Source organism: Aedes albopictus, chromosome 2 (assembly GCF_035046485.1).
Source record: "Aedes albopictus strain Foshan chromosome 2, AalbF5, whole genome shotgun sequence".
Taxonomy (NCBI): domain Eukaryota; kingdom Metazoa; phylum Arthropoda; class Insecta; order Diptera; family Culicidae; genus Aedes; species Aedes albopictus.
This window is the reverse complement of record NC_085137.1, coordinates 72,478,564-72,504,801: the sequence shown is the minus strand read 5'-3', so window position 1 is coordinate 72,504,801 and position 26,238 is coordinate 72,478,564. Positions and strand designations below refer to the sequence as shown.

The 26,238-nt window shown below is 38.7% G+C and overlaps 2 protein-coding genes across 2 annotated transcripts in view; both read left to right on the top strand.

Moving 5' to 3' along the window:
* Positions 1–26,238, top strand: part of LOC109405617 (insulin-like growth factor-binding protein complex acid labile subunit) — a 433,323-nt gene that overhangs the window by 145,037 nt on the left and 262,048 nt on the right. The window lies entirely within an intron of this gene.
* Positions 1,743–2,855, top strand: LOC134286072 (protein qua-1-like). The gene has a single exon (XM_062847639.1). The coding sequence runs from the start codon at positions 1,743–1,745 to the stop codon at positions 2,853–2,855; it is 1,113 nt and encodes a 370-aa protein (XP_062703623.1).

Sequence of the window (26,238 nt, the reverse complement as noted above, 5' to 3'; positions counted from 1 at the left end):
TAATTGCTCTTCAAAATGTTACTTGGGTTATGACATTCTTGTTTCAATGTGAAAACACATATTTTTTACCACAATTTCCATAATTGTCCCCCATTGTTCCCAACAAATGGTCGCATCATTCGTTATCGCTTCGGCTGTGCGCCGAATTAAATCCGTTCTGTTTTCACCCTGGCTTTCAATTGTCTGTTCGACTCTGTTTTAAATGTTTGTTATTGCTGTCATTCCGTCCTCTTCGGTGTCATCGCCACCGTCGTTGTCGTCACCGTCTCCACCACCGTACTGCACTGCTACCGAGCTCCGCCGTTCGCTGCTGAGCTGACTAACTGAAATTGTTTAGCCGTGGAAAACATACGCTTTTTTGGACTGGAGTGGTACGGAACGCCAGCAAAAACCATGAATGAATTTCAAAAAGGGATTCCAATATTGGGAAGGAGCGACGCAAGTTTGTGCCAACATCAGTGCCAAGTGGAAACCGGCAACTACGCTTGGGGGGAATTGGTGTGAAAAGGCTCTGTCGAATTATATGAGGTACAAGAGCAAGAAGACAAGACGACAAGAAGACAATAAGACAATAAGACAGGAAGACAAGAAGACAAGAAGACAAGAAGACAAGAAGACAAGAAGACAAGAAGACAAGAAGACAAGAAGACAAGAAGACAAGAAGACCAGAAGACCAGAAGACCAGAAGACCAGAAGACCAGAAGACCAGAAGACCAGAAGACCAGAAGACCAGAAGACCAGAAGACCAGAAGACCAGAAGACCAGAAGACCAGAAGACCAGAAGACCAGAAGACCAGAAGACCAGAAGACCAGAAGACCAGAAGACCAGAAGACCAGAAGACCAGAAGACCAGAAGACCAGAAGACCAGAAGACCAGAAGACCAGAAGACCAGAAGACCAGAAGACCAGAAGACCAGAAGACCAGAAGACCAGAAGACCAGAAGACCAGAAGACCAGAAGACCAGAAGACCAGAAGACCAGAAGACCAGAAGACCAGAAGACCAGAAGACCAGAAGACCAGAAGACCAGAAGACCAGAAGACCAGAAGACCAGAAGACCAGAAGACCAGAAGACCAGAAGACCAGAAGACCAGAAGACCAGAAGACCAGAAGACCAGAAGACCAGAAGACCAGAAGACCAGAAGACCAGAAGACCAGAGGACCAGAAGACCAGAAGACCAGAAGACCAGAAGACCAGAAGACCAGAAGACCAGAAGACCAGAAGACCAGAAGACCAGAAGACCAGAAGACCAGAAGACCAGAAGACCAGAAGACCAGAAGACCAGAAGACCAGAAGACCAGAAGACCAGAAGACCAGAAGACCAGAAGACCAGAAGACCAGAAGACCAGAAGACCAGAAGACAAGAAGACCAGAAGACCACAAGACCAGAAGACCAGAAGAATGGGACAAGAATTGGGCAAGAATTGGGCAAGAATGGGGCAAGATTGGGGCAAGATTGGGACAAGAATGGGACAAGAATGGGACAAGAATGGGACAAGAATGGGACAAGAATGGGACAAGAATGGGACAAGAATGGGACAAGAATGGGACAAGAATGGGACAAGAATAGGACAAGAATGGGACAAGAATGGGACAAGAATGGGGCAAGAATGGGACAAGAATGAGTCAAGAATGGGACAAGAATGGGACAAGAATGGGACAAGAATGAGACAAGAATGGGACAAGAATAGGACAAGAATTGGACAAGAATAGGACAAGAATGGGACAAGAATGGGACAAGAATGGGACAAGAATGGGACAAGAATGGGACAAGAATGGGACAAGAATGGGACAAGAATGGGACAAGAATGGGACAAGAATGGGACAAGAATGGGACAAGAATGGGACAAGAATGGGACAAGAATGGTACAAGAATGGGACAAGAATGGGACAAGAATGGGACAAGAATGGGACAACAATGGGACAACAATGGGACAACAATGGGACAACAATGGGACAAAAATAGGACAAGAATGGGACAAGAATGGGACAGGAATGGGACAGGAATGGGACAAGAATGGGACAAGAATGGGACAGGAATGGGACAGGAATGGGACAAGAATGGGAAAAGATTGGGACAACAATTCGACAACAATGGAACAAAAATGAAACAAAAATGTGACCAGAATGGGACAAAATGGGACAAGAATCGGACAAGAATCGGACAAGAATCGGACAAGAATCGGACAAGAATCGGACAAGAATCGGACAAGAATCGGACAAGAATCGGACAAGAATCGGACAAGAATCGGACAAGAATCGGACAAGAATCGGACAAGAATCGGACAAGAATCGGACAAGAATCGGACAAGAATCGGACAAGAATGGGACAAGAATGGGACAAGAATGGGACAAGAATGGGACAAGAATGGGACAACAATGGGACAACAATGGGACAACAATGGGACAACAATGGGACAAAAATAGGACAAGAATGGGACAAGAATGGGACAGGAATGGGACAGGAATGGGACAAGAATGGGAAAAGATTGGGACAACAATTCGACAACAATGGAACAAAAATGAAACAAAAATGTGACCAGAATGGGACAAAATGGGACAAGAATCGGACAAGAATCGGACAAGAATCGGACAAGAATCGGACAAGAATCGGACAAGAATCGGACAAGAATCGGACAAGAATCGGACAAGAATCGGACAAGAATCGGACAAGAATCGGACAAGAATCGGACAAGAATCGGACAAGAATCGGACAAGAATCGGACAAGAATCGGACAAGAATGGGACAAGAATGGGACAAGAATGGGACAAAAATGGGACAAGAATGGGACAAGAATAGGACAAGAATGGGACAAGAATGGGACAAGAATGGGGCAAGAATGGGACAAGAATGAGTCAAGAATGGGACAAGAATGGGACAAGAATGGGACAAGAATGAGACAAGAATGGGACAAGAATAGGACAAGAATTGGACAAGAATAGGACAAGAATGGGACAATAATGGGACAAGAATGGGACAAGAATGGGACAAGAATGGGACAAGAATGCGACAAGAATGGGACAAGAATGGGACAAGAATGGGACAAGAATGGGACAAGAATGGGACAAGAATGGGACAAGAATGGGACAAGAATGGGACAAGAGTGGGACAAGAATGGGACAAGAATGGGACAAGAATGGGACAAGAATGGGACAAGAATGGGACAACAATGGGACAACAATGGGACAACAATGGAACAAAAATAGGACAAGAATGGGACAAGAATGGGACAGGAATGGGACAGGAATGGGACAAGAATGGGAAAAGATTGGGACAACAATTCGACAACAATGGGAGAACAATGGGACAACAATGGGACAACAATGAGACAACAATGGGACAACAATGGGACAACAATGGGACAACAATGGGACAACAATGGGACAACAATGGGACAACAATGGGACAACAATGGGACAACAATGGGACAACAATGGGACAACAATGGGACAACAATGGGACAACAATGGGACAACAATGGGACAACAATGGGACAAGAATGGGACAAGATTGGGACAACAATGGGACAACAATGGGACAACAATGGGACAACAATGGGACAACAATGGGACAACAATGGGAGAACAATGGAACAACAATGGGACAATAATGGGACAACAATGGGACAACAATGGGACAACAATGGGACAACAATGGGACAACAATGGGACAACAATGGGACAACAATGGGACAACAATGGGACAACAATGGGACAACAATGGGACAACAATGGGACAACAATGGGACAACAATGGGACAACAATGGGACAAAAATGGGACAACAATGGGACAACAATGGGACAAGAATGGTACAAGAATGGGACAAAAATGGAAGAAGAATAGGACAAGAATGGGACAGGAATGGAACACGAAAGGAACAAGAATGGGACATGTATGGGATAAGAATGGGACAAGAATGGTACAAGAATGGGACAAAAATGGAAGAAGAATAGGACAAGAATGGGACAGGAATGGAACACGAAAGGAACAAGAATGGGACATGTATGGGATAAGAATGGGACAAGAATGGTACAAGATTGGGACAAGATTGGAACAAGATTGGGACAAGAATGGGACAAGAATGGGACAAGATTGGGACAACATTTGGACAAGATTGGGTCAAGATTGGGACAAGATTGGGAGAAGATTGGGACAAGAATGGGACATGAATGGGACAAGAATGGAACACGAATGGAACAAGAATGGGACAGGAATGGAACACGAATGGAACAAGAATGGGACAAGTATGGGACAAGAATGGGACAAGAACGAGACAAGAATGGGACAAGAAACATTTTGACATTCATGAAGCTTGATGCCTTCCGTTAGGAACCATTTAACACCGTCACCCCCTACATCGAGCGACAGCATCCAGATTCCAACACGACGGGCGACGGATGCCGAGAAGAGTAAACGCGCGCGCGAACATGAGCATGAGAGGTAGAGGGTCCCTGCTGCAACTGTTCCCACGGTTAATTGAGTTATAAAAATTATTGTTTTTAGATTGAATTCCCGAAGTTTGTTCATCTGTGGCGTATCGCATCGTCGTTCGTCGCATCGAACAACGAATGCTGTTCTGTAACAGGAGGAAGTGGGAAGCGATTTTCCAAAAGCATAACTAAATCACTTCTTTTGAAACTGTGTGTGGTTGACAAATGCGACTGTGGCGTACAGGAGGTAGGTGGGATGCAGCGGGGGGACCTCTTCAAAAGTTTTTACATTAATTCTGATTCAGTTCGGGTGTGTTTTTTCTTCTCGTTTCATCTGAATGGGAAATGTTTATGTTTATCGCCCAGTCGGCTTCCGATGAACAAGAGAAGAAAAGGTTCACTCGCTTTTTTTTTCGTTCTTTCTGTTCGGGCGATGATGACGAGAGGAATCCCCGGTGTGACGATGACGAAGAATTTATGTCTTGTTCCTCCTAGTTAGTGCGACTGAATTTGGGTCGAAGAACGCCGAGAAGAGAGGGAATTTCGTCGTTGTCGTTTGGAAGTGGCTTAAAAGAGTTGTTCCAAACTGAAAATGGGCTATTTCTATGGAAAGTGGGATTTTAAATAAACATTAACATCCAAAGGAGGAAAACCTTGCAGCGACATTATGGCGCTTCTAGCAAGTATCAACGCAACGCCATCGGGCGGGATGGTGGTGATACATGAGAAACGATGTAGCAGTTGGTTCTATTAGAGAGCGAAAAGGTTAACAACGCACATGTGATCAAAGAGATGAGACACGTAGATAAACACGTGTGTTGTTTGAAGATGGAAATGAAGGGAACCCGAAGGGAGAGATGGTGAGATTCAGATCACGCCAGAATAAAGATAAACTTTACACTTATAAACAACTTGGACACAATCATTCTGGATGTAACACAATTAGCAGTCTGAGATAGAAAAACAGAAAAAACTATTATGTGTAATCAGTCAGAATATAAAACGTCAGAATGTCGTGCGTATGTTTTCAATATAAAAATACATATGTTTCAAACTAAATGTTCAAAACACGCAGAAAGAGGTTCGTCGATTTGATCTTGTTAATAAAAATCTCTGGAAAAATGTTGAATTCGTTATGTTTATTTCACTATATTTTGTCCTTTTACGATGATGGTGACCCATTTCCGTTCACATCGACGATTTAATGTGTCAGCTGTACAATACTAGTACGATCGTTCTGTTGAGAAATTAACTTCTAAAAGAGTGTCTCATTCTAGCCAAGAAGTAGGTAATAGGCCTTTCTGGGCACAAATCTAAATCATTAGGGCAGACATTAGAAACAAACTGGCAGTCGTTAATTACGCAATAACTGCCAAGCAACAGCCAACAGGACAGATCCAACATTATTTTTCCAAGGGGGAACAACGATTTCATGCCAAACTACATTCTGCGCCGTATGAATGAAAAGTAGTAAATTTGTGTTTACATAGTAAGTTTTCTTGGTAATGGGACTTCAGGCTTGATTGAGGATCGCAAAATGTTGTTCCATGACTGAAAAATCACTTTGTCTCAAACTGATTTCAGTTTGATCAGTTTGATACAAAAATAGCAAGACCTGCAAAATAGTGATGTCGGCATGGGAAACTTTTTGAGCTTTTATGTAAAATATTCGAAACAATGAAAATTTAATGACTTTGACCCTTTTCAAATGATAGTCTAAGGGCATTTTTGTTGCAGAGATGTCCAGTAATTCTAATAAACCATACCCGTTGAATTTAATTGAATTCTGAAGGAATGATGGGACTATCACTGTATGAGTTTGTGAAAAAACGTTTAATTGAAAAAACGTTTAATTATTATTAGCTTAATTATAATAATAATTGAAAAATGGACATTTTTTGCATATCTACTTCAAATTTCTGAAGTTTTTTGTATTAACGTGTAGAAATCAATTTTATTTTATTTTTTTAAATATTTTTTTCAAATTTTTGAATGAAAGTTCTGAAAATTTTCTAAAAGTAACCCATACATCACTGTTTTGTAGGTCTTACGTTACATTTCTAGACTTACATATGAAAAGGACGTAATAGCCGTTGCAAATTTCTGCTTATCCCGTTCCTCCTGGGCGTATTTCAAATTTTTCATGGAATCTATAACGGATAGAGCAGACTCCCTTCTATCTGGTGAGGGGATAAGCTTTTATAAATAAATTAAAAAACACTGGTGATCGATCGACTATAAGGTTTAATCTTATGATTTTCGGCAATGCAGTCTTTATTGTATTAAACGAAATTTAAGCTATCTGCCCGACGAAACGAAACGAATATTTACCCCCTGAAGATGACACCAATCCAGTGTCGAAACGTCGGGCAGATAGCTTAAATTTCGTTTAATACAATAAATACTGCGTTGCCGAAAATCATAAGATTAAAAAATACCTTGCAAAGACGGAAAAAGCTGAGGCGTGCAATGGTTGTCCGCTCTTTTCACACGTTGGTCAGAATTTGCAAAGAAATTATTAAAAAACTTTAGCCCTTTAAATGTTAGTCAAAATAAATTGAAAAAAAAAAAAGAATGCAAAGTTGTTTTACAAAGTTTTCATACCCACAAAGTTTCATGGGACTGCCAATCACACTGGATGAAATGGCGTGAAATTAGTCATTTATCATCAAACGTTGCAAAATAAGGACTGTATCGGAAATTAACTATAAACGTTCACAATTGCCTGAAAAATAATCTGTTCGAAATAAACATAACTTTATTTTTGGAGATACTATATAAATCTCTTAAATAAAGAATGGAAGTTCTGATTTTCAAAAAATAATCATTTAACTTGGACTTTTATTTCAAAGATTGCACAAATGTTTTTAAAATTTTGGACACCTAAAAATTTAATATTGCGAAAACTGTGGGAAAGTATTAAATTTTTTCTCTTATTTTTGCGCAAATATATTCTTTTTCAGAATGCTCATGATATAGGAAAATTATTCTTATCAAGAAAAATTCCCTCCGCAGTTTAGGGCAATTCTTAAAAATGAAAAAAGGCCATTTTTCGAGGACCTCTTTTTTTTATGCGTCTTCAAAGAACGATTACGCAAATAAAAAATACATAAAGTTAAAAATTTGCATTTTTTTTCGATTGGGTGTGTATTTAAATCTATTGAAGAGGTAGTTTTACCAGAAAACGGAATTTTATAACCTCTAAAGATATTTAAAACAGAGCGTCAAAGTTCGAACAAAAAGTAGGTGTTTTTGGGATAGACCATATTCTTAATGTTGGAGGTTTTTCTATCCAAAATAAGAATTTTAAAAGTCGGTTTTGAGTGATATGTTATGTGTACACAACTGCTAGTAATAATCATTATTTTCCAGATTTTTCCCCGTACAACTTTTTTTCGTTACAAATGTTTGAAACGTTAAAAAAAATTAAAATAAAAACTGTTTGTACAGGTTGTTATTTTGTGTGGTATACTCGTATACCCATATTTTCAATAATACTAACCATTTTCCAAATTTCTTCAAGCTGTTCTAAATTTAACTATATTGTGAAAATTTCATAGAGGAACCGGAATGAAAAGACCAACCGTGCGTCGAGATAGAGCATTTTGAATGTTTATAGTTAATTTCCGATACAGTCCTTACTATGGGGTTTTGTTTGGTTTTTTGACATTTTTTTGTCAAAGTACCAAGTTCTTGTTTTTTTACCAAATCTTCAAACTTCTAGATAAGAGTCAATAAGTGACCAGAATTTAGGACGGTTTCAGAGACGTGTCAAGAGGATTTAAAGTCGATTCAGGGAAGGGGATCTCGACAGCCTTTAAAGGGCCTTACAAGCGGTTTCTGGGGTAATTAAATGTATTAGGGGCGATTTCTTCACCCTGGCTTAAGCGTTAAACCAGGTTTAACTATATGGGTAAGCCTGGCTTACCGGTTAAGACGAGGTGAAGAAATCGGCCCTTACAGAGATTTTCAGGGGGATTCACATACGTTTATGGGCGCTTCGAGATGTTCATGGGGCATTTAATAGCATTTCAGGGCTGTTTCAAGGGAGTTTCAGGTGATTTTCAGCCGTTTGAAGGCGTTCCAATGAATTTCAGCATTTCAAATTGATAACAGGGATTAAGAGCGTTTCAATGGAATTTTTAAGGTTTCAGGAGCGCACAATAGGAAAAATAATGCATAAAACGCAAGTAAATTCAATATCTGCGCTCGGAGTGGATGCATTCGAATGAATCACACAAACACAAACTGCAAAAATCTCTACAGTTTCAGATAATGAGGGTGTCATTCGATGCTGGAAATATTCAATACACTGGCCCGTTTTACTTCATACTCTCTCTTTCTCACCTTTTTGGGAGAATCCTGGAGTGCGAAATAAATTATTTATTCAATTCGTGTTTGTGTAAAAACACGTAGTATCGAATGGAACTGGTTTGGTTCACCGCACGGGCTTAAAAATTTAAATATCTTCAAATAACCCTTATATCCCCTATTTCTTTTACCTTTCACGTGCATCCCTGCCCGGAATAGAACGTGACTGATAAGAACAAGACCAATCGTATGTCAAATTGCCCATACTATGGAAGTTTTCACACAAATACGAGTTAAATAAGCAATTTATTTTGCACGCCATTTGGGAATAGATGAAGAGTTTCTCTGAAAGGTTTGTGTGTGAGAGAGAGTGTGGTAAAATGAGCTCAATGCAGTGATTTCCAGCATCATACAGTGAATGACAATATCCTTAACTGATATTCAGGCCCTTTTCAAAGGGTTTTCTTGAGGACCTCAGTAGCTTAAGGGCATTCAGGGACATTTAAGAGGGATAACGATGATTTCAGGAGCGTTCCAATAGTATGAAGCTCCCCAGAGACCCCACAGAACCGCCATAAAACCCCGTACGACTTGCTGTAACTCCAAAAGATCCCATCAAGCACCTGAGACCTCCAGGCACCCCTCCCCCCGGAGACCCTTTGAAACGCTTTTGAGTCCCCTGGAATCCTCTAAAACGCCACCTGAAATTTGTTGCGACCCCCTGAACCGCCCCTATGACCATTACTGCTCTGGAATGCCCCTGGAAGTTGCATAAGACACCTTGAACCGTCTCGTAGGTCTCATGAAGCCCCAAAGTTGGTTCGACAAAATGTCAAAATTTCACCTTTATGAAGCATTCCGTTCTTCAGATATATGTTTAAGAAGTACACAGTTAGAAAAAATCACCGACTTCGGTAATGTTTTACCGAAATCTCAACCGTTAAGTTTGTTTTACAGGAAAAACTCGGTAAAGGTAGCAACTTTTACCGAAGCTCGTTAGAGTTTGACAGATAAACGATAACATTTTACCGAAATTTGTTATTTTTCTACAGAATTTCATTAAAAATCCATTACCGAACGCTCAGCGGTTGAGATTTCGGTAAAAATTACCGAACGCGATTAGCTGTGTACCAGAATCCTGCTCTGGATAATCAAGACCGACCAGTACTATTTCCCATTCACATACGAACCATTCAAGTGAGACCCTCCGAAACGTACCTGTGGAAGAAATAAAAAATAAAACAAATTAGAACATTACAACATTATGCACATTAGAAAAGTTGAAAAGAACACAACAGAAATATATCAAAACTAAATTATATCCATGAAGATGTGCATGCAAAACAGCAATTTTGTTAGTCTGAATCAAGATAAACGGCAAGTCATGTCGCAGGAATGAATTCACATTATTACTATAATTCCACTTTTATTGTTTTGGCTGATAGTTAGGGCTGTTTTGCATATGTCAAAAACGTTTCAAAAGTTATTCGAGATTTTTTTTTACAGTTTTGTAAATCATCTAAACATTTAATCTGATTGCTTATCGACTGTAGGTTTGAACGGATATGGGGATTATCTCGGCTTTTGTAGTCGGTGACAACAGCGAAAACAAGTTTGCCTCAACTTCCGACGATTTCGTTCTTGATCATTCTTCAAATGTTAATTATTGTTTGTTTATTAAATCGCAAAAAATCGCTGAGTTTTAATTTTTACACAACCTTTTGAGTTTCTATACTAATAGAGTTGAATACAGCCTATTACTTTTTTCCTGAAAATACAACAATAATTACCAAATATCAAAATTATTTCGTCTCAAAAAATGGTGAACTCAAAAAGGCTTGAAGGAAATTGCATATTAATGTTATAATGTTGAGATGTTCAAACAAAAATTGGAAAAATGAAAAACAAAATTCCGCTCAAAATCTTAAATATACAGTTAAATTTAGAGAAAACCGCTTTGAGGAAAACATGTTTAAATCAATTTTAAATAAAAAAAAAAAATTATATTATTCAAATAATGATCAGATTGTAGAATGACTTACTTACCTTACCGGTCAGGCTAAGGCCGGGGTGGCCTCTGCTGTACATAGTAGCCGCCTCCATTCCACTCGGTCCATGGCTGTTTGTCTCCAGTTCCGCACTCTGCGTAGGGTCCGCAGATCGTCCTCCACTTGGTCGACCCACCTAGCTCGCTGCGCTCCACGTCTTCTTGTACCGGTCGGATGACTCTCGAGAACCATTTAAGTCGGGTTGCTATCCGACATCCTGATGACGTGACCCGCCCACCGCAGCCTCCCGATTTTCGCGGTATGGACGATGGTTGGTTCTCTTAGCAGCTGATGCAGCTCGTGGTTCATTCGCCTTCTCCAAGTCCCGTCTTCCATCTGCACTCCGCCGTAGATGGTACGCAACACCTTCCGTTCGAAAACTCCAAGGGCGCGTTGGTCCTCTGCACGTAGGGTCCATGTTTCGTGCCCATAGAGGACGACCGGTCTAATCAGCGTTTTGTAGATGATTAACTTCGTGTTACGGCGAACTTTGTTCGATCGTAGAGTTCTACGGAGTCCAAAGTAAGCACGATTTCCTGCCACAATGCGCCTCTGAATTTCTCTGCTGGTGTCGTTGTCGGCGGTCACCAGTGAGCCCAAGTACACGAATTCTTCAACCGCCTCGATTTCATCACCGTCGATATGAATTCGGGGTGGCGGGCGCGGTGATTCCTCCCTGGAGCCCTTCGCCATCATGTACTTTGTCTTCGACACATTAATGACTAATCCGATTCGCCTGGCTTCACTCTTTAGTCGGATGTACGTTTCCGTCATCGTCTCAAATTTACGAGCAATAATATCAATATCATCGGCGAAACCAAGCAGCTGAACGGACTTCGTGAAAATCGTCCCACCCGGTAATACTTCCTCCTCCCAAATCTTGGTAATGACCCAGTGTAGTGCTCTCACCAGTGCTTCTCCACCGTATTTTAGAAGCTCGCTTGGTAGTTGATCTGCTCCAGCGGCTTCAACAAGTTTGCCTCAACTTCCGACGATTTCGTTCTTGATCATTATTCAAATGTTAATTTATTGTTTGTTTATTAAATCGCAAAAAATCACTGAGTTTTAATTATAACCCCTTACAACCCCTGTGCACTCTAAAATATCCTCTTATCCTCTTGGTATCTCCCTGAAACCCTTTAGACCTCCACTACAACCTTCAGACCCCTTGCGGTGTTCCTGAGGACCCTGAAATTCTGAGATCTTCTAAAACGCCCCTGAGACTTCATCGAGTCCTCTGAGACAACAGTGATACCACCTCAAACGCCCCTGAGATCTCCTGGTGCCCCCTGAAACCCACTGGCACCTTCTAGAAACACCCCTGAGATCTTGTTCGCTTTTAATTGGTGTTTCTCGGTGATGTTATTTAATTAAAATCGTAATTTGTTTTTACGTTTCAACCTACTTTTATTTTTCGGTCATCCTCAGAAAATTTCCGCCTCGCCTGCATTCTTTGGGGCGTCACACTTAATTCTGAGGATGACCGAAAAATAAAAGTAGCTTAAAACGTAAAACCAAATTACGATTTTAATTAAATAACATCACCGAGAAACACCTATTAAAAGCGAACAATATCAAGAAAGCGGTGATCAAAGACCCCTGAGATCCCCCGGCATTCCCTGAAGCCCCGTGGGACCCTCTAAAACCACTGAGGCCACCTGGAATCTCCCTGAAACATCTCTGAGACCATTTAAACGCCCTAGAAGAGCTCCTCAGACCACCTGGAGCCTCGTAAGACTTGATGATACCCCATGAAACCCCCCGGGGCACAATAATGGTTCATGATTATTCCCGACGTTTCGGTCCACTTCGAATATTTTTCAAGGGTGAAATCTTTATGATTTTCTCTTCAAAATGGTTTAACCTAACTCTAAAAAGTCACATGTTCGTTTTGGTTCAGTTTTAGTACGACCTAGTGTGGGCCATCACGATGCAGACAAAATTTATTTTCCAACGATCTGGAATTCACGCTCTATCTTCAGGATCTGCCCCATCGTTCCTGTTAGTACGAAAGCTTTTAATCATCTTTTTCGGAATCATGGTTTGCCCCTCAAGGTATTCCGTTTTAATGGAATTCAAAATCAACACATTTTATTCGTGCTCTAATTGGTGGCGGTGTGAAATTTGTGAGGGCCCCTGTAATATAAGGGCCTGGGTTCTTGGCCAACGAAGAAAATAGTTGATTCGTTAGCCAAAGCCTTGATTGCACATTTGAGCAGGGCTACCATCTGCACAGCATAGAAAATCAAGACATTTCATGTATTTTTTTATTATGAATAAAACTAATAAGATTTGTTAAGCAATGTTGGCCAACATAAGTGAAGAATCAGGACGGATGATAACTCTACATTTGAGTCACATTTAGTCTAAACTGATACAGCAGTATTATTTCCCATTCACATACGAACCTTTACACTGAGGCCCTCCGAAACGTACCTGTGGAAGAAATAAAAAATAATATTAGAACATTACAACATTATGCACATTAGAAAAGTTGAAAAAACATAACAGAAATATATCAAAACTAAATTATATCCATAAAGATGTGCATGCAAAACAGCAATTTTGTTAGTCTGAATCAAGATAAACGGCAAGTCATGTCGCAGGAATGAATTCACATTATTACTATAATTCCACCAATAACCAATAACTAATACCCCATTACCGCCTGTATGCTGGGTAAAGTTTGAAATTTTTTGAAGTTTTCCTTTCCTGGGCAATCAATACTTTTATTGTTTTGGCTGATAGTTAGGGCTGTTTTTGCATATGTCAAAAAAGTTTCAAAAGTTATTCGAGTTTTTTTTTTACATTTTTGTAAACCATCCTAATATTTAGGGGCTGTCCATAAACCACGTGGTCATGAGGGGGGAATCGGCCAATGACCATTTTGTATGGACAAATAAAAAAAATTTGTATGGACTAATGACCACGCGGGGAGGGGGGGGGGGTTTGAAAAGTCCCAAAAAATGACCACGTGGTTTATGGACAGCCCCTTAGTCTGATTGCTTATCGACTGTAGGCTTGAACGTATATGGGGATTCTCTCAGCTTTTGCAGTCGGTGACAGCAGCGAAAACAAGTTTGCCTCAACTTCCAACGTTTTCGTTCTTGATAATTTTCCGAATGTTAATTATTGTTTGTTTATTAAATCGCAAAAAAAAAATTCAGCACGAGTCATACATTGTTATACAAAAATCGAGTTGAGCAACGAATTACATACAAATGTTTTTCTCATTACTAAAAATGATGAAAAAGGATGTTTTCTTATGTGTTTTCTGCAAGTTTTCAGCACAAGTGTCGAACAGTATTACTTTTTTGGCACTTTTGTTTTAATGAAAAAGTAGGCTGTTTTAGCGCTCTTTTACTCAGTGAAAAATTGACGTTTTCACAACGTAATGGACAAAAATACAAAAAAATTCTTACATCGAATAATTTGTTCAGAACATATTTCGAGAACAAAAATATTTGAAAAAGTATGCTATTAAAAGCTGAGATCGGTCAAGCAGTTAAGAAAGTAGAAAGAAGAAAAAAATTAAATGAATTCCGAAAAACTTATATATGTAAATATAGCGTTATTTTCCGTTAAGTTCCACAAGTTTTTTTTTTTTAAAATCATTTTTTGAGAGATTTATTAAAAGGTAACAAACCGGCTTATAATTGACAAATAATAGGAAAATTATGACACTTATGTATGAAAGTTGGCTGATGACATTATATGAGTTGCCAAGGGCTGAAAGTCTCTCTAATAAAGACAAATCAATCAATCAATCAATTATATGAGTTCAACATTTGTTCCAGCCTTATCCATCCATCCAACAATGGAAAACAATTTGGAATAAGAGCGCCTTTTTTATTTCAAGCCGATTCTTCTTGCTGCATATGTAGAATGCGAAATAAATTCACCGCTTAAAGTTTTGAACATGGTAAAACTATTTTCAATTGAAATTTATGACAATTGCTGCAACGTGTAATCAATTCTCGTTAGCTCTTTCTTTCCCGATTCAGAGACATCCTTCATTACGTTATCAAAAGTCCTTTGCACCTAGCATGTGTATCTTGGTATAAAAAACAACGCAATTTTCTTCTCCCTGTGCACTGCAAATGCCCCATATCAACTCGCACACTGCAGTCCCAATCAGAGAAAAAATCAATCAACCTGCGCAATCAACACTCCCAGGGTTACGCCCAGTCAGGGTCCCCTTACTTCAGTACTGCATCAACTCAACAAGGTGAAGAGAGTCCTGCACCAGAGGCCAGGCCAGCAAACAAACCAAGACAAGGCAGCTCCAACATTTCGGACCGCATTCAACCCTACCTATCAGCCGGGCAACCAACCAGCCGACAATTGACACAATGATTGATGAGTTGCAGTCTTATGGCGTGGCAGCAAGCTGAGCAGCAGCGTTGTTAGTTGCCTTCTTGTAAGCGAACAAATGGGTACATGTCGTGTCCATCGCCACCGCCTGATGGCGTATGTTCCTCGAACGGGGGAAAGTGCAATTAAATATAACATGTAACTGAAATTAATCAGAAAACTTATGCATAAATGGAATTTTTTTAAAATCATAATATAATTTAAAAAAATATAAAAAAAAATAAAAATAAAAAAAAATAAGTTAAAAAGGAATTATGTAATAATTAAAAAATAGAAGTAAATGAAACGTCACGCCGAGGACTTGTGACCACTCTTGACAAACCCTAACCAAATGTGAGTTCTTCATTCGAAAGGGAAGTAAAGCGTGGGTCCCAAGATGAACTAGCTCAGGGCTAAAAATCTCGTTAACACAGATGAAAAAAAGTAAATGATCGTCTACAGAAACTGTACATTTTGCCCCAAAGCACCCCCGAGGTACTTGCTACCGGTTTCATTTCCCGACTGCATTGATTTTGGGTGCTCTGTGTAATCAGACCTTTAGAGCCGGGTGTCGACCATCCTTCTCTGATACTCTGATGATGATGGGTATCAGTGCCGACCAATTGACCTTTTCGGATCGATGAAACCAGTCAGTGGTAGAAGTCAGTGACCGAAATCATCCCGGCTAATTTATTGGTGAAAAGGCGGAAAGTTCTTTTATTAAAATTATGACTGCCAGAGGCACTTGGCAGAGGAATCGTTGCTTATTGAAGTGACATTTCGGAATATGTATCTCTACCTGCCACGTAATTACAAGCCGTTCTTGTTCGCTGGAGCCAAACATCCATAATTGAGTGTAATCAATGAAAGCTGTACTGGAAATTACGTCGATGCTCCCTTTCATGAAAAAAAAATCATCTCTTTTCACAGCTAATAATAGGGTTCGTTCGCCAGTTGGGACGCATTTCCTGGGAATTTGTTTCCCATGTGGAAACAAATTGACATCAGAAGCAGACACGGGAAACAATCATGTAAACATGTGTCATAGAGAAAGCGAGCTTTGATTGTAAACGAGATGAATGGCATACGGTGGGAGGATTATAATTTTAATTCAAAGGTTAAGAGATATATGAGTACTAATGACGCACGGTGGAGGAAGGAAGTAATAATCGTAATTTGGTTTGAATTCGGATTAGATTTCTACATGGACTTGGTCTTGGAGTTGAATTTAAACATGTATTGGACTGAATTGATATACGTATTTGAGCTTATTATTGAGTATTGAGCTTATAATCTATTTCGAGTTTTCTACCAAAATCTGAAATACAACGCACCAACTCATCTTACAATTTCCCGGATCTCAGATCCTTTCCATCATTCCACTCCCAGAAACAATGACTGCTTACGAAGCGGAAAGCGCATCCTTCCACTCCTAGCTTTTCCAATCCAACCAACCGTGAAGCAGTTCGCAAATCGTCCTGCTGACGAAGGATGCCCCAAAGACCGGCCCCGAAATTCCTCCCAAGCAATCACGCACAGCCCCCGAAGCAACTGAACGGATTTCGCCTTTGTAATCTCGCGTTCCTCCGTAGGATCCGAATTGGCTATTTCGGCTTGGATTCCTTCCTTCTGCAGCTCGCCTCTGAGAAACTTGACTTTTGATGTTCGGTCGGCGGCAGCAAGTCGGGTGCAAAACTTTGCGCTCGAATAATTTGAGAAGTAACCCTTTTTAGCAGACCGACCGCCCATCACTCTCCGTCACCATTCGATGCTGGCAGGGAGTGCGCTCAACGTGAAAAGTTTCCCGGATGATACGGTGAGTGGGTTCGAAAGGTAGGTTGGGTTGGGTGAAACATCACATCGCTTTGGATTGAATCTTTCCACAAACTGGAATGACGACGTAAACTTCTTCAGGCGAGTACTTGCTTACACAGAAACGTGTAGATAACTAATCCTTATCCGAATGATCGCATAAGGTTATGTTAATGCAAAATACAGTCAAAATAATATCGAATGGTTAATGATAATAAATGAATGAAAGTGTATAAAATTTAAAGATGCAAAACAGCAAATGAGAACTCAGAGGTGAATGTCCCATTCTAGTAAAATCTCTTTAAAAAAAATTAAAAAATAGGAGTTATAAGAGAAAAAAAATTGCCAAGCAGGAGAACAGAATGAAAAAAGGAAAAAAAAAGTGAAAGACTTTTAGATTATGATTCTGAAGGCTTCTACATCTATAGTGCTGTCTACAATTTAAAAAGCATTTCAGCCACAAATTTCTCAACAGATTTCCTTTAAATGCATTCCACTTGTAAATTCATTCGATATTGTTCTTATTTTCAAAAAAAAAAAAATGTCATGACATTTGGAAAAAAAATCTTAAAAAAGCTGTTGTCTTGCATTGTTTTGTGTACTCATTCTAAAGTTTCGCGAAAAGTTTTTTATTGTTTTTCCCTAAAGTTAGTCATATTTTGTGTTTTTTTTATGGTCCTTTTCATCAGTGTTCCATATTTTGGTACACATTTATAACAGTAGTTAAAATTTAGAACGCCAGGATTAGACCACACTCCGTTCGTTTTCATCAGTGCCTATTTCAAATTCGATATTCCGCATTCGAGATGAAACTTGTTTCCGAGGTTGAGGAATTATCTAATCATTTCCAGATTGTCCTGAACATTTGAAGATTTCAACCAGTAGTCCTTCTGAAAATCCACCTGGGATATCTTCAACAATCTCCACCTAGGCTCCCTCTGAGAGTTCAACCTGTGTTTACTCTAGCAGTTCCTATTGGAATCCCTTCAGGAGTCCCACCTGGTGTGGTGGTTAAGCAACGTGACTCTCACGCCGAGGACCTGTGATCGAATCCCACTCCCGACAAACTCGCCAAATGTGAATTCTTCCTTTAAAAGGGAAGTAAAGCGTGGATCCCGAGATGAACTACTAGCCTAGGACTAAAAATCTCGTTAATACAAGTTAAAAAAGAATAAAAAAAAAAAAAAAAAACTTCAGAAGTTCCACCAGGGACTTTTTTTTATTTCTTCCACCATGGATTCCTCCAGGAGAACCATCTTGAATACCACCAGCGTTAGAGGAGCGCCGAAAAGGCATAAGGCTAGAAGAAAACAGAATGTTGATTGTAAGTTAGAAAGATTTCACTACTTACAGTATCTAAGATTGCTCATGTGTTTTTAACGTTCTTCTGTATTCTCAAAAAATCATGTGTCTCTAGAATATTCCCTACAAACATTTTTGATGAACAAGAATAAATAACTCTTAAGCAAACTCTAGCTGAAAAAAATCAGTTCAGCTAGTTCAATTTCTTGCGTTTGAGTTTTTCTTCGGAATTTCTTGCTGTTTTTATAATCTCAAGAGTTTTTGATTTTGAGAAGTTGCTCAAGGGTATTCTTTGAAAAATTCTCATAAAATTTCTCCAGAAATTCTCACAAAAACTCCTCTAGGGATTCCAATAAAAATCAATTAATTTTTTTGTCTGGAGATTCCTGTCGAAATTACTCGAAGGACTTCTATAGAAATTCCTCCAAGGAGACCTTCAGGAGTTACAGGCGATAGACAAAATTATCGGAACAGGTAAAATTTTCACTTTCCAGAAAATGTGCTACTAACTGTAACTTTTCGAAAAGTGCCTCAAATATTCTCAAATTTTCACTGTAAGTTGATCAACTACTTGTGTATCAGTAATTTGAAAAAAAGAAAACTATTCTCCTCGAAGTTATGAAGAACCTAGAAAAAGCTCTAATTATAAGATTGCCAACTTAGAGCTGTTATAACATCGGATTCAATGAACCGAATGCAATGAAATTTTGACCATTTAGGACCATTTTACGTAACTTGAAATTATTAACAAGAGACAAAATTATAGCGATTTAATTTATTTTATGATGTTTCAGTAAATTGGTCTATTTTTAATGTGCAACCCATAAATTTTTCCAATTTATTGCTGACAATTTTGTTACTTTCCCTTAAAACATATTTATATTCAAGTCAATTAGAGGGAGTTTATTAGAACTGTAATTAGCATCTTGAATTTTGAAACGGTGTTGAAGTTTTGAATAATTTGATGTTTTATTAGAATAATAATTTAATCGTTGTAATCGTTTTCTTACCTCATTATATATGTCATAAATGGTCAAAACTTAATTATAATCGGTTCATTGAATCTGGAGATATAACAGCTCAAAGTTAGCTATCGACTAATTATACCTTTTCCTAGACTCTCTATAACCTCGTACATAATAATCCGATCTTCAAATTTTGACCACTGATACACAACTAGCTGATCTACTTACAGTAAAGATTTGAGAATATTTTATGCCCTTTTAGAAAAGTTACAGCTAGTTGAGCATTTTTTGGAAAGTGAAAATTTTACCGATCATTTTGTGTATCCCCTGTATCTAGGGATTTATTCCGAAATTAGTCAAAGAAATCCTGCCTATATTTCTCTAAGATTTAATTAGATAAACATCCATAGTTTCCATGAAAAACTTTTAGGAACAAATTTGGCAACTTTCTTCAAGAATTCCTTCAGAAATTCCTGCATACATTCCTTCCATCTTCTATTTCTCACATTTTTCCTTTTTCACATTTTTTGCTTATTTGCTCCTGGTGAATCATCAATAAATTTCTTTAGAAAATTTCCAGAGTATCGTTTAGAGACACTTACAGGGATTCTTGAAAAAAAAAACATCCCTAAAGACTACTTAGAAACCCATTAGAAGATTGCATCACTAACTCCTCCATGGATGCATATAGAGTATTTTTTAGAGATTCCTTTGGAAATGCCTCTAAGAATTCCTTCAGAAATTCTTCATTTGACCAAAACTTCATTCAGAAAATTTTCTATCGATTTATAAGGATGAAGAAATCTCTCACATACCTTTGAAAAAATTCCATCAATTACTTCCGAAATTGTTCCATGCTCCATAAATTTCTTCTGGAGTCCCTCTAGAAAACTCCTAATTTCCTCATAAATTCCTTCAGAAAATCATAAATTTTCCTCCCTCAGAAATTTCTCCAGGCATTTCGTTAGAAAATCCGCCATTGATTTCATCCCAAATTAATCCAAAAGTTTTAATGCTGCATTCCTTCAGAATTTCCTCCAGAAATATCTTCGTAAAATCTTCTAGAGTTTTCCCTTTGGTAAAGTTATTTGTTGAAGCACAATGTGGTGAAACCAATTGAATTAATTAAATAACAATTTAAATATATGTATTGTAATTTTTTTGAAGAAACGTATGCACAATTAATGTTGGACTCTGAAAGGTCATTTCTAGTAATTGTGCGGGTCCTAATGAGATGTGTTCGTACTTACACTCGTATAATGGAAACTTTTTTGGCGACTTCCATTGAAATTCCTAAAGAATACACAAATAAAAAACACTTTGAAAAAAATAAAATTAAAAAAAGGGAAACTTTAGTCTTTGGAACACCAAAATCCTAAGTATCCCAAAAAGTCGAAAAAGACAAAAAGAACCGATAAACCTCGCAGAGGATATGTCGACTTTTTGATGGATAATCTGACTTTTTTGAGTTGTGAAAACTAGTAGAGGATTTCCTTCAACACCTTCGAGGATTCCTGCAGGAAGTTCTCCGAAGATTCTCCCACGATTTCCCTCAGAAACTCAAGAAATTTTCTCGTGAATTTATTAAAGATAGAAACCAACCTGGCTTACACCGGTTTGAACTCAGATCATGTAAGAATTCAAAGGTCGAACAGACCTAAACTTTAAACTTCACATCCGAGTAATTCGTCGAAGATTACTCCAACATTTTTGTAGGGGATTCTTCGGGATTTCTCTGGCAATTTATCCGAGAATTTCTTCGGGAATTGCTTCAGTGATATTACAATAAATTTAATAGCAATAGGCCCTCAGGGTTTTTGCCTCGTTGTTTTTATCTGCGAGTTTGTTCGAGCATTATTCGCAGAAATACCATAGACTTATTTCGGGGATTCCTCTTGGAATTCCTTCGGTGATTCTTCCAAGAACTCTTTCGAGAATTCCTCCAGGAACTCCTTCTTAGATCTCTCTAGGATTAAATTTGAGGATTTCTTCAGGGATTCCTTTGTGGATAACTCCAGGAATTGTTCCGATGATTCCTTCAGGAATTCTTTCGGAGATTCCTCCAGAAATTCGTTCGGGTAGTCTTCCTGAGATTCCTTTGAGCTTTCCTCCTGGAATTCTCAAATGTTTTCTCCAGGAGTTCCTTTATGGATTCCTCCAAGAATTCATTTGCGGATTCTTCCAGGAAATCCTTTCAGGATTCCTCCAGAAGCCATCCCTGAGGGATTTTTTTTTTGAAGATCCCACGAGTGAATTCATTGAGAATTCCCGGAGAAAATTTCTTCAGGATGCTCTGAGGTTAATTCCCAAGAAATCCATGGAGGACTTTCTTGAGTAATCCCTGAGAAAATTCTTTATATAATCCGTGCGAAAGTTTCTTGAGTTATTCCCAAGGAAGCATGCTCTGAGGTAATTTCTTGAGTATCCTATGAAAGAACTCTTTTAGGATTCTTTGAGGAAATTTCTTAAAGAATCCCTGAGCAAATTTCTTAAGTAATTTCTGTGCGAATTCCTTGAGGATTTTCCAGGAAAATCTCTTGTGATGCTGTGTGGAAATGTGAAATGTGAAATTGTGTCGTCCCCGAGGGAAATTGTTGAGGATTTTCTGAGGGATTTTTTTTTATGTTTCTCTGAGAAATTTCTTAATAAATTTCTGGAATAATTTCTGTACGCATTCCCGGAGGAAGAAGTTCTAGAGGAAATTTTGGATGAATTCCTGGATGAATTTCAGAGTGCATTCCTTGGAGTTTCTGCAGGTATTATCGGAGGAATTTCTGAATGGACTCCCAGAGAAATTCTTGAGGAATTCTCAGAGGACTTTCTAGAGTTTTTTTTTTGAAAAAAAAATCCAGTTGAATTTCTGGAAGAATTCCCTGAAGAATTTCTGAAACAATTCCTAGAGTAACTTCTGTAAGTATTCCCGGAGGAATTTCTTAAAAAAATTTCTGAGGAATTTCTGGATGAATTTCTAGATGAATTATGAGAGGACTTTCTGGAGCAGTTTCTAGGGGACCTCGCGGAGGAGTTTCTTGAGGAATTCCCAGAGGAACTTCTGGAGGATTTCCCGGAGAAATTCCTTGATCAATTTCCGAAAGCAATTTGCGGATAAATTTCCAGGACAATTTCTGGAGATATTTCGAGAGGCATTTCAGGAGGCATTTCCAGATGAATTTCCAGAGAAAACTCTCGAAGAATTCTCTTGAGGAATTTCTGAAAAACAAAATTTACCAAAATATGTACGAAAACAATTTTGAAAAATTTTCGAATTACTTTTGTCATTCCCAATACAATTGCCAAAGATATTGATCAAGAAATTCTCAAAGAAAATATCGAACAAACCCGCAAAGAAAAATAGAAGAAAATTATCAAAAAAAATATGCTTATGCTCAAATTGGTAATTAGTTATGAAATTGTCAAATGACTTTATACAATTAGTTCCCAAAGGCCTAAGAAATTTCCAAAGGCATCAACAAAATAATATGCTAAAAAAATTCCCTAAAAAATCAAAGAAATTTACAAATGTATTTCGAAACAAGTGTAAAAAAAAACAAAATAGATATCCAAATAAGTTGTCAAAATAATTTACAAAAAAATATCCAACGAATTTTGAAAAAAATGAATAATCAAAGGAATTGACGAAGGAATTTCCAAAGACTCGGATACGCGTACAGTTTACACGTGGTTGCTTGTAAGAATATAGGCTCCACTATAGCATCTTATTCTACATCAAACAAGACTTCGTATTGGCTGCAGCAATTAACGTTTACGGATTCCTTCAGGAGTTTCCCCTGGGATATCCTTAGGAAATCTCATAAGATTTTTCAAGGTAATCTCTCGAAATTCCCTCCAAAGTTACTTTTAGGTTTCCCCTCTGCGTTACTTGTGGGCTTACTTTAAAAATACTTCTGCGACTTCTCAAAGTGATCTCGTACTGTTAATACGAATATACGGCTTGTTAATCTCTTTTGTTTGGAAGTTTTTGTTTGGATACCATAAGGTAGGTAAACTTTTTCAGCTTGTTACCCACTATTGATTTTTATTGAATTTGGCGACCCACCAGCACATATTTTCATAACATACGTCATTTAAGAAAATTTGAGTTGACTTTTAGACTAAATACATTTTATCGCGTTTATAGGTTTTTATAAAACTACGTTTTGTAGCACATTTAACAAATTTTAGATTAATTATAAATTTATTGAGAATTTTTCATTTTTTTAAGTCCAATTGAGTGTCAAAGTAATCAGTTTCAGTAAACTTCTTGTCTTAAGAATTTTGAATATGTTTGCAAGTTTCTAATACAAATTAAAAAAATCGGTTCAATGCAACAACACAATAACAGATTTTTGGAATTCTATCGCACATTTTTAAAATAAAGAACTCATAGAATTATACATATTCATTGAAAATGTAATGACAATTAAATACGTCGAGGAAATATAAAAATTTCCATTAAATGAAAAGAAATAAAAATAAGCATTTTGTATCGTGTTTGCTAGGACAAAAAAATAAATTCTTCAAACAGATCGATTTCTCTATATTCACAGTGGTTATTGAAACCACTTTTCATCTGTTCTAATTTTTGTAAAAGATATGATTATCAAAATTTTACAGAAGATAAGCTTTATCGTAAAAACAAAACAAAAAATCTGTGGATATTACCAAACGTGCGTTGGCTTTTTTCTGAAGTTTTTACTGCTGAACTTGGTTTGTATATATGAAGAATAATGCTAACTGCAAACAACACTTGAACCCATTTGCACCAGTGGGTCGCGACTCATAGTTTGAGAAACGCTGCGCTTAAGGAGTTGCAGATTCCTGGGTTCCTTCTGATATTTCTTCAGGATAAACTTCTGAGGATTCTTATAGGAATTCCTATTGACAACTCTACGGAGGTGCATTTAGAAGTTTCACGAGAAATTGTAATTCTTTAAGAAATTCAATTCGGAATCAAAATTCAACTAGGGTTCGTTGAAACTCCATATTGGACTTCATATTGGAATTCTGCCAAAAAAGTATCTGGAATTCCCAAATTAATTCTGGCATTCAACCAGTAATTTGTTTAGGAATTCCACGAAGAGTTCTTTCAGGAATTACAGCAGGATTTCTTCTTGATATTTTTGCAACAGTTCTTTACGGGATTCTTTTAAGAGATTCTTTTGAGATTCTGATAGAAGATCTTTTTGAGTTTCCAAGAAGGAATCCAACCTTCAAAAACTTTCATTTTTTTTTGGGGTTAAATCTGGGAATCTCTTAAAAGATCCTTCTGGAAATTCTCTTGGATTTCCTTCTGAATATCCCCAAAATCTCCTGCACGCCTCCCAGAGTTCATTCTGGGAATCCACCAGAAGATCGCCCTGATAATCTCCCTGGAGTTTCTTTTAGGAACCTTCAGAAAATTGTTTTGGGAATCCTCCAGGAGTGCCCTGTGGTAGGCTTCCAGGAGTTCTTTGGAAGAGCTCTGCAGCAGCTCTTTTTGGGGCTCCGCCGGTAGTTGCATCTGGACTTCCTAATGGAAGTCTTGCTGAGTTATTTTGGGAATCCTGGGAATCTTTCGGGAGTTCTTGAAGAAATCCTAGGTCAATTTTGAGAATAATTCCTCGGAAAAATTCTCAGAGGAATCCCAGACCAACCTCTGGCAGGAATCCCAAGGAACTTTCGAAAGAATTCCTGAAGAAATCCCCAGAAGCACTGAGTCACAATTTAACCATCTCGCGACAATAACGACAATTTCGCAACCTGTATTTGTTGCAGCAATTCATCCAATGTGACATAGGTTATGCCGTCTCGACACCTGGGTAATACACAAGCGTATACCGCTGGGGCCATATAGATGGCCCCTTCTATCAAACTTTTATCAAATCAAAGTATTGTTCGCTCCACGCCCGTGCATACAGAAGGCGTCAAGGGAGGGATTATCCCTGATTTCGGCAGAAGCGGAGGGGTGCCTAGTATATGGAGCAACGGTAATGGGAGGGGTTTAACTTCCAAAACCCCTCCCGCTCTGCTGGTCGGATTCACGCATGATTAATTAATCATCAACCACAATGAATGATGAAATGACTGGAAAATCCAACCCATCTCTCAAAAACCAGCCATGTTCTGCTTGCCAAACTTCACGAGTAGACACACACCCCTCTTCAATGTCTTTTGCTGCTGTGGTCAGTTCCTTGCTCATTTCCGCTTCGATTAGTTTCGGAAAAACAAATCTCAACAGCCTCCCTCTGTAACCATCTTCCATGTCCTACCCCCCAACAGATTGAAAACAAATCCCACCATACACGTATGCATGCAAGACCAGACCGGCCTGCGTACCTACTTGTAATTGTAATCCACAGCTCAAAAGCATACATAAATCAAACCATCCCGGGGAACCAGATGGGCCAGGAAACTCTTGAATTTTTGAAGCATCAGCAAAATGCTCTTCCGAACCGGACTCAATAGATTTCACAATCCTCACTCAAAACTGCCTCAACCAACCCCAGCCAGGGTACGTCTCACCCATGAACACGTAAATTCATCACAGAAGAGCATATTTCGTATGCGAAAGTACACTAATCCAACAGGCAGTAGTCGGTGCGCGGTGGTGCTGGTGGTAGCCTTTTCCATCGCCGCCTAGTGTTTGGTATGTGACTCTCAAGTGGTTTCCCCTCTTACGTAACAGCAGCCAGCAACTCTGCCTCAACTAGACCCGGGGAAAAAAAGGTGAAGGAGGAAGTCCTCCGGGCGGACGAATTGAAAACTTTTCGAATTCGAATGTGTTGGAAGAACAAATTTCCACTTTCGATTCGGACTTTCTGTTGAGTTTTTGCGGCTTCCCGGGTGCACAGGGGAGAGCTGTGGAAGAAGTTTCAGGTCAAGGTTTCTTCGAGTGAATTCCTGAATGGAGCAAATGAAAATGTTTTGTACGTGCAGTGAACATGTTCGAAAGTTTAGGAATTGTTTGATTCCCAATCAATACTGAAAGCAACTGCTAATGATTCCGCAGGGGAACAATCTGCTTGGCAATTTTGAA

Excerpts from the sequence above, each read along its gene's own strand:
- LOC134286072 (XM_062847639.1), top strand. The coding sequence starts at position 1,743 with ATGGGACAAGAATGGGACAAGAATGGGACAAGAATGGGACAAGAATGG.